Genomic DNA, 16607 nt, shown 5'->3' with positions numbered 1-16607 from the left:
TTAACCTTCCAACAGGACAACGACCCTAAGCACACAGCAAAGACAACGCAGGAATGTCTTCGGGACAATTCTCTGAATGTCCTTGAGTGGCCTAGCCAGAGCCCGGACATTATGACAATAGTTTGAGAGGATCTGCAGAGAAGAATGGAAGAAACTCCCCAAATACAGGTGTGCCAAGCTTGTACTGTTATACCCAAGAAGACTCTAGGCTGTAATTGCTGCCAAAGGTACTTCAACTAAGTACTAAGTGTCTGAATACTTATGTAAATGTCATCATTCTGTAAATGTTTTATTGTGGGGTATTGTGTGTAGATTGAGGGAAAGAAACAATAGGCTGTAATGTAACAAAATGTGGAAAAAGTCAAAGGGTCTGAATACTTTCGAATGCACAGTAGGTACCATTGACTTGCATTGGATTTGTGCCACAACTGCTAAAAAGTTAGCATTTGAAACAGTGGCCAGGTAAACAAAAGCAACGCATGGATTGTTATCATACCTTGTCTATAGACTGGTATGATAAGTACTGTAGAACTTGGTTCTAAAGCTGTATCCGTACCCATTGGATGCAGTGATCCACAATATAGTGGCTATATCCAGGAGGGCCAAAGTTCCAACAGCTGGGCCTAAAATAGTGTATAAAGATCATACGAAAGATTTTGCTGTGACTCTTATGTGGATGATTTTAAAAATATTTGTTGGTCTGATTAATGAGCATCCAGACGCTGCACTTGATGAATTTATGAAATTGCTTCTTCTAATTATTTATAAACATGCACCTGTTAAGAAACTGACTATTAGAACAGTTAATCAAGGCTCCATGGATTGATAAGGAATTGAAAAACTGTATGGTTGAAAGAGATGGGGCAAAAGGAGTGGCTGTACATCGGACTGGCTGACTTACTGAAAATTGAGAAATTATGTGACTAAACTCAACAAATAGAAGAATAAACTGTATTATGAAGCCAAGATCAATGATATAAAGAATGATGGGAAAAAAACTTTGGAGTACTTTAAATGAAATAATGGGCAGAAAGACTGAGGATGGTAGTTGACTCTATAGCCACTCCTATCTGTCATATTTTTAATCTGAGCCTAGAGGAAAGTGTCTGTCCTCAGGCCTGGAGGGAAGCTAAAGTAATTCCACTACCCAGGAGTGGTAAAGTGGCCTTTACTGGCTCTAACAGCAGACCTATAAGCTTGCTGCCAGCTCTTAGCAAACTGTTGGGAATTTTTTGGGGGGCCAAATACAAGGATATTTCTCTGTAAACAAATTAACAACAGACTTTCAGCATGCTTATAGAGAAGGGCACTCAACATGTACTGCACTGACACAAATGACTGATGATTGGTTGAAAGAAATTGATAATAATTAGATTGTTGGAGCTCTACTGTTAGATTTCAGTGCATCCTTTGATATTATTGACCATAACCTGTTGTTGAAAAAACTTGTGTTATGGCTTTTCAACCTCTGCCATATCGTGGATTCAGAGCAATCTATCTAATAGAACTCAAAGGATTTTCTTTAATGGAAGCTTCTCTAATGTCAAGCTCTCTAGGCCCTCTACTCTTTTCTATTTTTACCAATGGCCTGCCACTGGCATTAAACAAAGCTTGTGTCCCCATGTATGCTGATGATTCAACCATATACACATCAGCAACCACAGCTAATGAAGTCACTGAAACCCTTAACAAAGAGTTAGTCTGTTTTGGAATGAGTGGCCAGTAATAAACTGGTCCTGATCATCTCTAAAACTAAGATCATTGTATTTGGTACAAATCATTCAAGTTCTAGACCTCAGGTGAATCTGGTAATGAATGGTGTGGCTGTTGAACAAGTTGAGGAGACTAAATTACTTGGTGTTACTTTAGATTGTAAACTGTCAAGATCAAAACATATAGATTCAATGGTTGTAAAGATGGGGAGAGGTCTGTCCGTAATAAAGAGATGCTTGCTTTTTTGACACCACACTCCAAAAACCAAGTTCTGCAGGCTCTGGTTTTGTCTAATCTTGATTATTGTCCAGTCGTGTGGGCCAATGCTGCAAGGAAAGACCTAGTTAAGCTGCAGCTGGCCCAGAACAGAGCGGCACATTTTGCTCTTCATTGTAAATCAGAGGGCTGATATAAATACTATGCATGCCAGTCTCTCTTGTATTTATATCAGCCCTCTGACTTACAATGAAGAGCAAAATGTGCAGTTTGAGGAGAGACTGACTGCATCACTTCTTTTCATAAGAAACATGTTTCTGTTGGAAATCCCAAATTCTCAACTTACCCCACCAGGGGCCTTTTCACAGCCCCCAAATCCAGAACAAATTCAAGAAAGCATACAATATTATATAGAGCCCTTATTGCTTGAACTTCCTTCCATCTCATATTGCACAAATAAAGAGCAAACCTTGTTTCAAGAAAACACCTCTCCCCTATTTGACCTAGACATTTAGTGTGTATGCATTGATATGTAGGCTACACGTGCCTTTCAAAAAATGTATATAGTTCTGTCCTTGTCTATTGATGTTCTGTCATGTTTCATGTTTTGTGTGGACCCCAGGATGAGTAGATGGGGATCCTAATAAAATACCAAACCAATATGTAATTTTGTTATTTGGGTGAATTATCCCTTTAATTACAACAGTCATTTTATTGATCACGACATGACTAAGATAAATGAAACATGTTTATCGAACAATCTCTTATTATACTAGTGGAAATACAGTACAGATGCATAGTCCTTGTTATTAAACAATTGTTGAATGCTATATTTCCAGTTTCATGCAGTGATTGCATGATGTATATGAAAGCTAAATATGCAATGCATTAACTGGGCTTCCTCTTTAGTAGTCACAGCAATACTCCAACTTGAGTGGGTTTAACAGATACTTATTTTTTTACAACCAAATCTAAAACAATTGTAATGTAAATTTCATGTCACAGAAGGGTCCAGACACCTATTCAGGCACTTCAGGCATGTACACCAGGTCAGCATAGGGTCCTTCACATCCACAGGCATCTGAATCACAAGCTCACTTTTTATTTTGCACTTTCAGCAGTAAATTCTGTGCTGCTGTGTTCTTTGGCTCAACCTTCAGCAAGATGTTGAGATCTTCAACGCAAGCTTTGTAGTCCTGAAGGGAAAAATTAACACAAATCAAACAAAATGCAAAAACAGGTACATACAATGTATACAGTGCATTTTTTGTTCATCGGAAAGTCTCTCACTTTCAGCTCCTTGTGTGCTTGAGCTTGTCTGTACAGTGCCTTGATATTAGCGGAGTCGAGCTGCAGGGCCTCTTCACAATCTCGCACTACCTCCTTGTACATCTTTACAGAGAGGTAGCAGAGTGCCCTATTCAGTACAAAGGTACAAATTAGTCCCCATATAGGAATTATGCACATCCCAAGCCTGACAGGAGCTGGGCAATTTTACAGGATTATATGACAATGCAGAGATGGGAATACAACTCCCATACAAGGTTTCTTTGGTATTTGTCTACATACCAGACAGACATAAGCCTCACCTATTTGTGTACGTTGTGATTTCTGAGGGATTGTGTTTGAGGCTCTGAGTGTATTTCTCTATGGCTTTCTTGTACTCTGCTTTTTTCACCAGTGCATTGCCTTCCTCTTTCAGGCATAGGGCTTTTTTAATGGCATCCTCTCCTGGGACTGAAAAAAAAAAATTGACATCTTATTTCTAGGACTACTATTTCTGTACACTTGTGTCTATATATGTTACAGGTTGTACAAAGAAGATTATTAACAGTGTTCTGTTTCTATTCATATTTGGACAGCAAAACCAGACAATCATATGAAAGACAAACCAGATGTATATTTTTCTCTGGTGCATTTGTGTTGTGCCATTTGGCATGTTGCCTGAGAAAAGTTTTCTTTGACGGCCATTGGAACAATGGGAATGGGTGGGAGCTTCTCTCGCCATGAGTGTCCATCCACCTCTGTCAGACACTTTGTCATTCTGGAAGGAAAAGGGGTTATCCAGTTGTACACAATTCCACCATCTTGATTATGTCCACTACGCATGAGATGGAGAAGTTTTCAGAAGTTAAAGGACTTGAAGGCTTTTAGTGAACAAAAATAAGTTAAAAATGGATACGTGCAACATGTTATACCTGTTGGTACCATCTTGGGCTGCAGGTATGTGACAGTCTATCTGTAAGGCCGTCTTGTAGTCCACGTAGGCTAATCTGTATCTCTCAAGGGCTTCATACGCTGCACCCCGGCGAAGGAGAGGCTTGATGCCAAACGGAACCAAGTCAAGAGAGCTAGAATATAAAAAAAGGTTTTAGGTACGAGTGTTGCTGCAGTAGTATGTACAAAAAAATACAGAACCTATTCAACAGCACATAACAGCACACAAAGTAATGAGCTACTTGGGAAAAGATGCTGTTGATTAGTTTTAGTTAAAAGTGTTACTTCAGCAGTATGAACCACCTGTAGCCCTCGATCGTGACTCTCAGTTCCATTACATTACACATAAAAATCATTGGATGAAGGTGTTTTCTGTAGGGGGGAGTTTTGTTAAGAGCCACGACGCTCTGTCTTAACATTAACACGCATTGCTTGCAGTACGGTTTTGGAAGAATAAAGACCTTTCATATCGGCGAGAAATAATTTTCAAAAAACAAAAAGGTTAAATTGATACACACCTTTCCATATCACAGCTCTTGTTTAAAGAAAACAGATGGGAAAACGGAGTGGACTACCTGTGATAATTAGTTATCTGCGTCTGAACACCTGCGTGTAAACGGAAGATAGACACCACAAACGTGTTGTCACTGAAAAATATTGTGCAACTGTTAAAACTGGTTAAAAGTGTACTATATTTTGCATTTGTGAAATTATTTTGATTTGAGGGATTTACATTTCTAGAACCGTACTGCAGTAGAGAATCGATTCACGTTTTGATGGAGTATTTCACTGTTTTGGCTTCCAGAGCCAATTCACCCTTTAAACAAAACATGTAAGGTCCTTGGACTAAGGAGTAACATTGTGCACCTTTAGTCCAATATTGGGCTAGAACTACCTGTAGAGCAGAAGATCTAGGTCTGCGTGGCCTACCACAAAACATCATGTCTACAATGTAGGCTACTTACACTGTGCAGTCCTTCACACACTCCCCGCAATTTCCATCCTTCAGATAACTGGCTGCACGGTTAGAATACAGGATACTAAGATCCTCTGAATTCTTTCCTGCAAATTAATTTACAGTGGTAACAATCTATCAGAACATGGAAAGCTTGTGCTGGTTTCAGAAAACTTGTCTTAATTTATGCACAATATAAAAACACACGTAGTTAGATCAGAGAAAACACTAGATTCTAATCTAGAATATTGAGCCAATTATTCTGACTGGTTAGCTGACTAGTTAGCTACCTACCTGACCTCTCCACTTCTTTGATCGCCTGGCTGTAAAGACAGACAGCCTCCCCATACTGTCCAGTTTTAAAGCATTCGTTGCCTGCTTTTTTCAACTCTGTCCAAGACGGGGAACGACGCTTATGTGGCATATTTGATTTGCTGTAACAAGACAGACACAAGAAAGGTTAGCTAGCTAACGTTAGCTTGCTAGCTAGCCAACTTTTACAAACCAAAACAACTTATTATCCATTCTAAACTGAGCCAGCCGGCAAATTAGCTACATACTTACCTTGAAAAATGAATATAATTGTATAAATATATGTCTGGCTAGCTAGTTAATTCCTTAGAAGTGGTTAGCCAGCAGCTAGCCTATGTGTCGACTTACCAATTACTGAATGTAATGTTGATAGCTGGGCAAACTGTTGGTTGTGTAGCTATCTATACTCTAACTAACAAATAACGTAGAACGTAAAACCAAGATCTTAAACAATATAGCTAGATGCGTAAAATGTGTCTTTATGCACGCTAACCAACATCAGCGTGTCATCAGCAACAATAAAGAACTTCCGGGTCACGTAATTTTGAAACATTTCTAAATAAAAGCCATCCACTTAATAGTAGAAACTTGTCAATGACCTGTATTATTCATGATCTATAAAAAAAATAAATGTTTAAACATTAACAATGATTCATATTTGTTCCTATTTAAGTGACATTTGCATAGAATGTGGGTTTTAATATATGTTCCATGTTCCAAGTTCGAATTCGTAGACGAGTGAGTAAACCCCCTCTACCATCAGTCCTATTAGCCAACGTGCAATCATTGGATAACAAAATGGATGAGCTCCGATCAAGGACATCCTACCAACGGTACATTAATATCCTATGTTTCACAGAGTCGTGGCTGAACAACAACATGGATAACATACAGCTGGCGGGGTTTTCGGTCCATTGGCAAGATAGAACAGCTGCCTCCGGTAAGACAAGGGGTGGGGATCTGTGTCTATTTGTAAACAACAGCTGGTGCATGAAATCAAATATTAAGGAAGTCTCAAGATTTTGCTCACTTGAGGTAGAGTATCTCATGATAAGCTGTTGACCACACTATTTACCAAGAGAGTTTTCATCTATATTTTTCGTGGCTGTCTATTTCCCACCACAACCCGATACTGGCACTAAGACTAGCTGTATAGGGCCATAAGCAAACAGGAAAATGCTCATCCAGAGGCGGCGCTCCTAGTGGCTGGGGACTTTAATGCAGGGAAACTTAAATCCGTTTTACCTAATTTCTACCAGCATGTTACATTTGTAACTGTTAACAATACTCTTTCTAGCAATCAATCTGGCTTCAGACCTAAACACAGTACAATTACGGCCACTGTACGTGTTGTAAATTATATCTCTAATGTCCTAGATAATAGAAAGTACTGTGCCGCCTTGTAGATTTGTCTAAAGCTTTTGACACTGTAGACCATGCAATACTTTTGGGTAAGCTGTCATTAATAGGACTGGGATCGGATGCCTGTCGTTGGTTTCATGACTATCTAAAGGATAGAAGTCAGGCTGTTAGAGTCGACGGCATCCAGTCGGAGCCATTGGAGTTGGTTAAAGGGGTCCCACAAGGTTCTATACTTGGTCCATTACTGTTCACCCTCTACATAAACAATATTGGTGATGAGATAAGAAAGTGTCAAATTAATTTATATGCTGATAACACTATCATGTACTCTATCGCTTCAACGGCTGACCAAGCATTATTACAATTGGAGACAGATTTTAAGATATTACAAGGGTCTTTTTATACAGCTGAAACTTGTTTTAAATGCAAAGAAAACACATTTTATGATTTTGAATAGGTTCAAAAAGTTTTTGAAAATACACTTGCACTTACGAGCTTAGATGGCTCTTGAATTAATCAGGTCTCTGCATATAAATACTTAGGGATATGGTTGGATGATAAACTTTCTTTTAAAAAACATGTTGACGAACTTTGTAAACAGCTAAAAATCAAGCTAGGCTTCCTCTATAGAAACAGGACAAGTTTGTCCTCTATAAATAGAAGACAAATTGTGCAAGCTACTTTTATGTCTGTTATAGATTATGGGGATATTATCTACATGCATGCTACGGCATCCACACTTAAATCGCTGGATGCTACTTATCGTTGCGCATTTAGGTTTATTATGGGTGCTAGCTACAGAAATCACCACTGTGTTTTATATCAAAATGTGGGTTGGACTTCGCTGTCCATGAGACGAGAACAACATGCTCTCGTGTTTGTCTATAAAGCACTTCTGAATAAACTACCTTCTTATTTATCATCACTCATCAACATAAAATTATAATTCCTAAAACTAGGTCTGAAGCACGGATTACACTTGAGGCCCATGCGAATTCCACATAGTTGGGTATGGCTGCCTTTTCCTGTTACACTCCTTGCCTATGGAATAGCCTGCAGACTAAACTTAAACTTGAGACTCTTGTCCATTTTAAACATTTATTGGAGGATTTTTATTCTTGTATTGCTTGTAACTGCTGTGTTCCTTGTTGAAATAAAGGTATAATAATAATAAAAATGTGCAACCAGAGGAAAAAAAACTCTAGACCACCTTTACTCCACACACATGTTATTTGATTTTGATTCCATTGGCCACAATGCGAATCACTGTATATGGAGCACATTGATTAAAATGTGATTTGTTTGTCACTGGCCTACACACAATACCCCATAATGTCATGGGGGAATAATATTTGTAAAAATGTTTACTAATTCATTAAAAATGAAAATCTGAAATGTCTTGAGTCAATAAGTATTCAACCCCTTTGTTATGGCATGCCGAAATAAGTTCAGGAGTAAAGAATGTGCTTAACAAGTCATGCAAGTTGCATGGAATCACTCTTTGTGCAATAATGGTGTTTAACATGATGTTTGAAAGACTACCTCATCTCTGTACCCCACACATACAATTATCTGTAAGGTCCCTCATTCGAGCAGTGAGATTCAACCACAAAGACCAGGGAGGTTTTCCAATGTCTCACAAAGAAGGGGACCTAGACATTGAATATCCCTTTGAGCATAGCATGGTGAAGTTATTAATTACACTTTGGATGGTGTATCAATACACCCAGTCACTACTACTATGCAGATGTCCTTCCTAACTCAGTTGCCGGAGGGGAAGGAAACCGCTCAGGGAAATCACCATGAGGCCAATGGTGACTTTAAAACAGTTACAGAATTGAATGGCTGTGCTAGTTTTCTCCTGAGGATGGATGAACAACATTGTAGTTACTCCACAATTCTAATCTAAATGACAGTGAAACGAAGGAAGCCTGTACAGGATAAAAATATTCCAAAACATGCATCCTGTTTGCAAGAAAGCATTAAAGTAATACTGTAAAAAATGTGGCAAAGCGTCATGTTTGGGGCAAATCCAATGCAACACATTACTGAGTATCACTCTCCATATTTCAAGCTATGTGGTGGCTGCATCATATTATGGGCATGCTTGTAATCGTTAAGGACTGGGTAGTTTTTCCAGATAAAAAATAAACAGAATTGAGCTTAGCACAGGCAAAATCCTAGAGGAAAACCTGGTTTAGTCTGCTTTCCACCAGACACTGGGAGATGAATTCACCTTTCAGCAGGACTATAAGCTAAAACACAAGGCCAAATCTACACTGGAGTTGCTTACCAAGAATACAGTGAATGATTCTGAGTCTCCGAGTTACAATTTTGACTTAAATCTACAGCCACACACTATTGTTTAGCACACAGTATTATTCAGAGCCCCATGAAATAACATCATATATAGATTCTACAGATCTTACTAAGTATTCCCAACCCCACTTTTACATTGGCACATAGAATAGCATATTCCTCTCTCTATAAGCCAATATGTAATTTATAGTCCTACAGTGTATTGCATTGGGACCAATGGAATGGGTGGAGTAGAAAGGCCTGCTGAGTATTTAGACCCCTGGCATCCAAGAAATAACACCATATATAGATCAATTGGGTCTGTAGAATATTATGTTCTTTACATTCATTTACTTAATCTCCAACAATGTCTCAGTGTGCTCCACCTTTTAATATTATGTATCTTATATAAAGTAGTAATTCGCTTTAGTTTAGAAAGTGTTTTTTAACATTCTTTTCACATTATGCGTTATGCAAAGCTGAAAAAATTATTGATTTCGTATTGTATCATAGAAAGAGCGTTTTACCGCAGACCTTTATTTTGAAGGCAAAATCGAAAAACCGGAAGTGATAATGTTGCTGCTGGGACACTAATGTTGCATTCATGACGCTAATCTAACCAACCACCAGCCTCTTTTCAGAAGCAAGTTCACTTCTGTTCTGGGAAAGGAGGCGCAGGCTATCTCAAGAACATGTACTTGCTCAAGTAGGTTCTTGTATGGTGTTAGATTTCATTTTCGGTTCTTCCAGTCGTTGGACATGGGCTTGCCTCATTTCTATTTGAAGATCAGGCTGGATGACCAGTAACCCATCCAGTGTCACTTTCACCAGCAGCCTAGAGTCACATGTAGCTAAAATCCTTAACAGAAAAACACAGAACAGTTTGTCCTTGAAATTAAACAGTTAAAAAGAGAGTTTCTATTGGAGAAATTCTAGGTAGGTCCCTCCCCATTCCGTTCGCTTCCGTTTAAGAAACGTTTTGCAACAAAATATGCGTAATGAATACGCCCCAGCTGTCATACTTTCTCTCAATTACTTTCTCCACTGCTCATGAGGCCACTCAGGGTTCTGGGGCCAATCACCTGAACAACACTGCTGTTAGTAGGCCTATCAGTCAAGGAAAAGTATGTAAGTCCTTTTTTACATTGGTTGAAGTACTTTACATCATGACAATAACCCAGGGTTATGTCTAGAAATGATACAGCGTTTGTCAAATTGATTTCAACGTTTTTTATTTTAGTTAACACTTTTCCTAACCTGAACCAAATTATCCTAACTTGCTACATTAATTATCCTAACCTGCTGTGTAAATTCTCCTAAACCTGCTACGAAAAGCCAAATTTGACTAAAGCTGTATTCTAGACTAAACCATAACACAGCCCTGCGCCATATACCCAGCCTAAAGAGCAAGCAGAAGCAGGTGGCAAGCAAAAACTACATGGAAGGAATATATGGGTTGTTCCACAAATTGAGTGCCTTTTGGGACCCTTTGATATTTTAAGTAGAAATTGTGCACAAGTATTACATTTTAAAAGAGGTTATATTAAGTGCCCTTTAGACCACATGGTCTTAGGGGGCCTGGCCCGCCCACCCTACCGTTCCTCCTTTCCCATCCTAAATAAAATATAGAAATATGAATAATTTATTTGATGAAGACACGCACAGACAGAAAGACTCATCAATCTAAAGCCTCCGAGTGAGCAAAACAGCGCCCCTCTGTGTCAGTATATGTAGCCCATGTATCTGATGCTGTCTAGACCAAAAGAGTATGGCATGTCATGTTCCTTTTAGTCAGACAGTATCAGATACATGGGCTACATATAGCAAGACAGAGGGGCACTGTTTCGTTTGCTCAGAAGCCTTTACTGGTGAGATAGTGTCAGCAGAGAGGAAGAGTGCTCACTCTGATCAAAATCTGTCCAGAATAAGCTCAATGCGTTTCTATGGGCTTAATATGCAGACCTAAACTTGTCCCCTGCCTTCCCTTCTTTGGGATGACTCCGATTGTTAGGGCGGAGACATGATCATATACCAATCTCTGGTTTCACACAGCCAATTGGAAAGGAAAGTTGGCGTGTGCACAGTGCACTGTTCGGATGCCGGTAAATTGATGTTTTGCCATAATTACATAATTACTCCTGTCTAAATAAAATCATTCAAAATACTATACCAGAGAGCATGACTTAGCCACAGAGGATCATTAGCTTCTTTAAAAAATAGCTGTGGATTGTTTCAAATTTACGGAAGTCCATATGATAAAAATAAATATCCCTCGTTATTTCGAGATTACGACTTATTTATCTCATGATCACTACATAACAAATGTTGTTTTGTCGAGATTACAAGAAAATCAAAAGTACAATGCATCATCCCTTCATTTGTTCAGATGTACATTAACCACAAATATATATATATATACACTACCGGTCAAATGTTTTATAACACCTACTCATTCAAGGGTTTTTCTTTATTTTTACTATTTTCTAAATTGTAGAATAATAGTGAAGACATCAAAACTATGAAATAACACACATGGAATCACGTAGTATCCCAAAACGTTTTAAACAAATTAAAATACATTTTATGTTTGAGATTCTTCAAAGTAGCCACCCTTTGTCTTGATGACAGCTTTGCACACTCTTGGCATTCTCTCAACCAGCTTCACCTGGAATCCTTTTCCAACATTCTTGAAGGAGTTCCCACATATGCTGAGCACATGTTGGCTGCTTTTTCTTCACTCTGCAGTCCAACTCATCCCAAACCATCTCAATTGGGTTGAGGTCAGGTGATTGTGGAATAGCCCTTACACAGCCTGGAGGTGTGTTTTGGGTCATTGTCCTGTTGAAAAACAAATGATAGTCCTACTAAGCGCAAACCAGATGATATGGTGTATCGCTGAAGAATGCTGTGGTAGCCATGCTGGTTAATTGTGCCTTGAATTCTAAATGAATCACTGACAGTGTCACCAGCAAAGCACCCCCACACAATCACACCTGCTCCTCCATGCTTCACAGTGGGAACCACACATGTGGAGATCATCCGTTCACCTACTCTGCATCTCAAAAAGACACAGCAGTTGGAACCAAAAATCTCAAATAGGGAGTCATCAGACCAAAGGACAGATTTCCACTGGTCTAATGTCCATTGCTCGTGTTTCTTGGCCCCTGCAAGTCTCTTCTTCTTATTTGTGTCCTTTAGTAGTGGTTTCTTAGCAGTAATTCAACCATGAAGGCCTGATTCACTCAGTCTCCTCTGAACAGTTGAAGTTGAGATGTGTCTGTTACTTGAAATCTGTGAAGCATTTATTTGGTCTGCAATCTGAGGTGCAGTTAACTCTAATGAACTTATCCTCTGTAGCAGAGGTAACTCTGGGTCTTCCTTTCCTGTAGCGGTCCTCATGAGAGCCAGTTTCATCATATCGCTTGATGGTTTTTGCGACTTCACAAAGTTCTTGAAATTTTCCGGATTGACTGACCTTCATGTCTTAAAGTAATGATGGATTGTCATTTCTCTTTGCTTATTTGAGCTGTTTTTGTCATAATATGGACTTGGTATTTTACCAACTAAGGCTATCTTCTGTGTACCCATACCTTGTCACAACACAACTGATTGGCTCAAATGCATTAAGAAGGAAAGGAATTCCACAAATGAACTTTTAACAAGGCACACCTGTTAATTGATATGAATTTCACACCTGCTCCTGTGCGTCCACTATTTGGATCCTTGGATTAATCTTTGAAAAGCGCTAAAAATACATAAAAACTTCTATCAATGCAATTATCAACCAGTTTCCCTATATCACTGACTTCTGACCAATCTTTCCTTTTCTCTACCAAGGTTCGATCAACAAGCTATGCGAGGGTGGGGGAGTTGAAATATGCCTTGCATGGCTACACAAGTATATTGCTAGCTGAAGTATCTGCCTTCTTAACAACACTATCAACAAAGCAGGTCCTACAGGCCCTAGTTTTCTTGCAAACACAGTTCACTATTTTATCTTTCGTTTTATATGTAATGTGGGTGCTTTGGTGTGTTTGAACCCCAGCTGCCTAGGCAGCAGCTAATGGGGATCCTTAATAAATACAAATTCAAATATTAAAAGTAGTTAAACCTAAGCCCGGTTTGTAATTATACAAGGAACAAACATAACATGGTGTCAGATTGGTAGTCACTATGAAGAGAGAGAAAAAAGAAAGGATTAACTCTGCAAATTTCCACGACGAAAATTGAACATTCTGTCACAAGTGACGTGAGTAGTCGAAGATGCTAGCTAGCAAGAGCGATGCCAACGAGCCGCAGCATTGAGAGTGACAGCAGTGAGAACGGGGCTGCTGCATTGGAATCTGTTGATGAGCAACCTACTGAAGTAAGAGAAATTGAAACTGTACCTGTTCCCTGAGTGTTTCCCTTCATGGATAGGCTTAGTCCTCCTACTCCTATGCAGTTAATAGACAATCTAGCTGACAATTGGAAACGTTTAACAGGCAGAGATTCAATATCTACCTAGCAGCCAGTGGAGCAGGGGGAGATGATGACAAATTGAAAGAGGATGCATTGGACATTTACAATAGTTTTCAGCTAGACGAGGCAAACTTGACATTGACTGTACTCATGGCTACATTTTAGGAGTACTTAATACCAAACCAGAACATCACGTTTGAGAGGTACAGGTTTTTCTCTCATGATGAGAAACAGGGAGTCAGTTTTGACCAGTACTTGGCTGAGCTGAACACACTGAGCAAAACATGTCAATTAGAAAATCTGAAAGACTCACTAGAGAAAGACAGGATAGTCTGTGGCATACTTGGTAATGGACTCAAGGAGAGATTGCTGCGTGAGCAAGATTTAACGTTGGATAAACCCGTGAATATGTATTGAGCAGCTGAAACCACCAGTGCACAAGCTATAGAGCTGCACAAGGATGAGACATCAGTGCAATAAAAAGAGAGGTACCCACACAAGGCTTTACAAAACAAAAACAAGCAAAAGACAAAAATAAAAACACTATATATGGAAAATGTGGAGTTAACCACTAGCCAAAAAATTGCCCTGCATATGGAAAATAGTGTAACAACTGTGGGAAAAGGAATCATTTCTCAAAATGCTGCAAAGCTGAGGCTACAAAGAAAAAGGTTCACACAGTCAAAGAGGAGACTGAAGAGTTCTTTGTTGATTCTGTGGAAATATACAATGCAGTTAAAGCTGAATGGATTGTGCCATTGACTGTGAATTAAACTATAATACCCTTCAAGCTCGATACTGGACCTCAGGTAAACCTGTTGTCGCTGGATGACTAAAAACAATGAAAGTGAAGAGCAAAATACACCCTGTGAAAATCAAGGTTACTGGTTATACTGGGGAGCACGTACCAGTCAAAGGAAAGCACAGCTGTTGATCATGGAAAAGAGTGTACAGCCTATCCGAGGAATCAGCTCAATTTAGTGAAGAGTGTATGTTGTGACATCACAGACTGAAAATGACCAAGAATGCCTACTGACTGAGTACGAGGACGTGTTTGAGGGTCTCGGATGTTTACATTTACATTTACATTTAAGTCATTTAGCAGACGCTCTTATCCAGAGCGACTTACAAATTGGTGCATTCACCTTATAATATCCAGTGGAACAACCACTTTACAATAGTGCATCTAAATCTTTAAGGGGGGGTTAGAAGGATTACTTTATCCTATCCCAGGTATTCCTTAAAGAGGTGGGGTTTCAGGTGACTCCGGAAGGTGGTGATTGACTCCGCTGTCCTGGCGTCGTGAGGGAGCTTGTTCCACCATTGGGGTGCCAGAGCAGCGAACAGTTTTGACTGGGCTGAGCGGGAACTGTGCTTCCGCAGAGGTAGGGAGGCGAGCAGGCCAGAGGTGGATGAACGCAGTGCCCTTCTTTGGGTGTAGGGACTGATCAGAGCCTGAAGGTACGGAGGTGCCGTTCCCCTCACAGCTCCATAGGCAAGCACCATGGTCTTGTAGCGGATGCGAGCTTCGACTGGAAGCCAGTGGAGAGCGCGGAGGAGCGGGGTGACGTGAGAGAACTTGGGAAGGTTGAACACCAGACGGGCTGCGGTGTTCTGGATGAGTTGTAGGGGTTTAATGGCACAGGCAGGGAGCCCAGCCAACAACGAGTTGCAGTAATCCAGACGGGAGATGACAAGTGCCTGGATTAGGACCTGCGCCGCTTCCTGTGTGAGGCAGGGTCGTACTCTGCGAATGTTGTAGAGCATGAACCTACAGGATCGGGTCACCGCCTTGATGTTAGTGGAGAACGACAGGGTGTTGTCCAGGGTCACGCCGAGGCTCTTAGCACTCTGGGAGGAGGACACAAGGGAGTTGTCAACCGTGATGGCGAGGTCATGGAACGGGCAGTCCTTCCCCGGGAGGAAGAGCAGCTCCGTCTTGCCGAGGTTCAGCTTGAGGTGGTGATCCGTCATCCACACTGATATGTCTGCCAGACATGCAGAGATGCGATTTCCCACCTGGTTGTCAGAAGGGGGAAAGGAGAAGATTAATTGTGTGTCATCTGCATAGCAATGATATGAGAGACCATGTGAGGATATGACAGAGCCAAGTGACTTGGTGTATAGCGAGAATAGGAGAGGGCCTAGAACAGAGCCCTGGGCGACACCAGTGGTGAGAGCACGTGGTGCGGAGACAGATTCTCGCCACGCCACCTGGTAGGAGCGACCTGACAGGTAGGACGCAATCCAAGCGTGGGCCGTGCCGGAGATGCCCAGCTCGGAGAGGGTGGAGAGGAGGATCTGATGGTTCACAGTATCAAAGGCAGCAGATAGGTCTAGAAGGATGAGAGCAGAGGAGAGAGAGTTAGCTTTAGCAGTGCGGAGAGCCTCCGTGATACAGAGAAGAGCAGTCTCAGTTGAATGCCCAGTCTTGAAACCTGACTGATTAGGATCAAGAAGGTCATTCTGAGAGAGATAGCAAGAGAGCTGGCCAAGGACGGCACGTTCAAGAGTTTTGGAGAGAAAGAAAAGAAGGGATACTGGTCTGTAGTTGTTGACATCGGAGGGATCGAGTGTAGGTTTTTTTCAGAAGGGGTGCAACTCTCGCTCTCTTGAAGACGGAAGGGACGTAGCCAGCGGTCAAGGATGAGTTGATGAGCGAGGTGAGGTAGGGGAGAAGGTCTCCGGAAATGGTCTGGAGAAGAGAGGAGGGGATAGGGTCAAGTGGGCAGGTTGTTGGGCGGCCGGCCGTCACAAGACGCGAGATTTCATCGGGAGAGAGAGGGGAGAAAGAGGTCAAAGCACAGGGTAGGGCAGTGTGAGCAGGACCAGCGGTGTCGTTTGACTTAGCAAACGAGGATCGGATGTCATCAACCTTCTTTTACCTGGAGAACACAAAATATATACTGATGACAAAATTACTCCAGTTGTGTATGCATGCAGAAAAATTCTATTTGCACTGAGGAAAAAGCTCAAGGGGGAACTCGGACACATGGAAAAGTTGGACGTCATCACAAAAATGGATGAACTTACAGATTGGGTAAGCTCACTGGTTATTGGCTTGAAAAAGAAT

The 16607-nt window shown here is 40.7% G+C and overlaps 1 protein-coding gene across 1 annotated transcript; it reads right to left on the bottom strand.

Moving 5' to 3' along the window:
• Positions 1–2593: 2593 nt before the first annotated feature.
• Positions 2594–5952, bottom strand: LOC106565036 (mitochondrial import receptor subunit TOM34). The gene is made up of 8 exons (XM_014131622.1): positions 5762–5952; positions 5396–5535; positions 5112–5208; positions 4128–4280; positions 3822–3973; positions 3519–3666; positions 3220–3346; positions 2594–3125 (listed from the first exon to the last, which is right to left on the bottom strand). The coding sequence occupies exons 2-8, from the start codon at positions 5523–5525 to the stop codon at positions 3024–3026; spliced, it is 909 nt and encodes a 302-aa protein (XP_013987097.1). The 5' UTR covers positions 5526–5535; positions 5762–5952; the 3' UTR covers positions 2594–3023.
• Positions 5953–16607: the final 10655 nt, after the last annotated feature.

The sequence above is a fragment of the Salmo salar genome, chromosome ssa12 (genome assembly GCF_905237065.1).
Source record: "Salmo salar chromosome ssa12, Ssal_v3.1, whole genome shotgun sequence".
Taxonomy (NCBI): domain Eukaryota; kingdom Metazoa; phylum Chordata; class Actinopteri; order Salmoniformes; family Salmonidae; genus Salmo; species Salmo salar.
The sequence above is the reverse complement of the archived record's forward strand: the minus strand, read 5'-3'. Positions and strand labels throughout refer to the sequence as shown.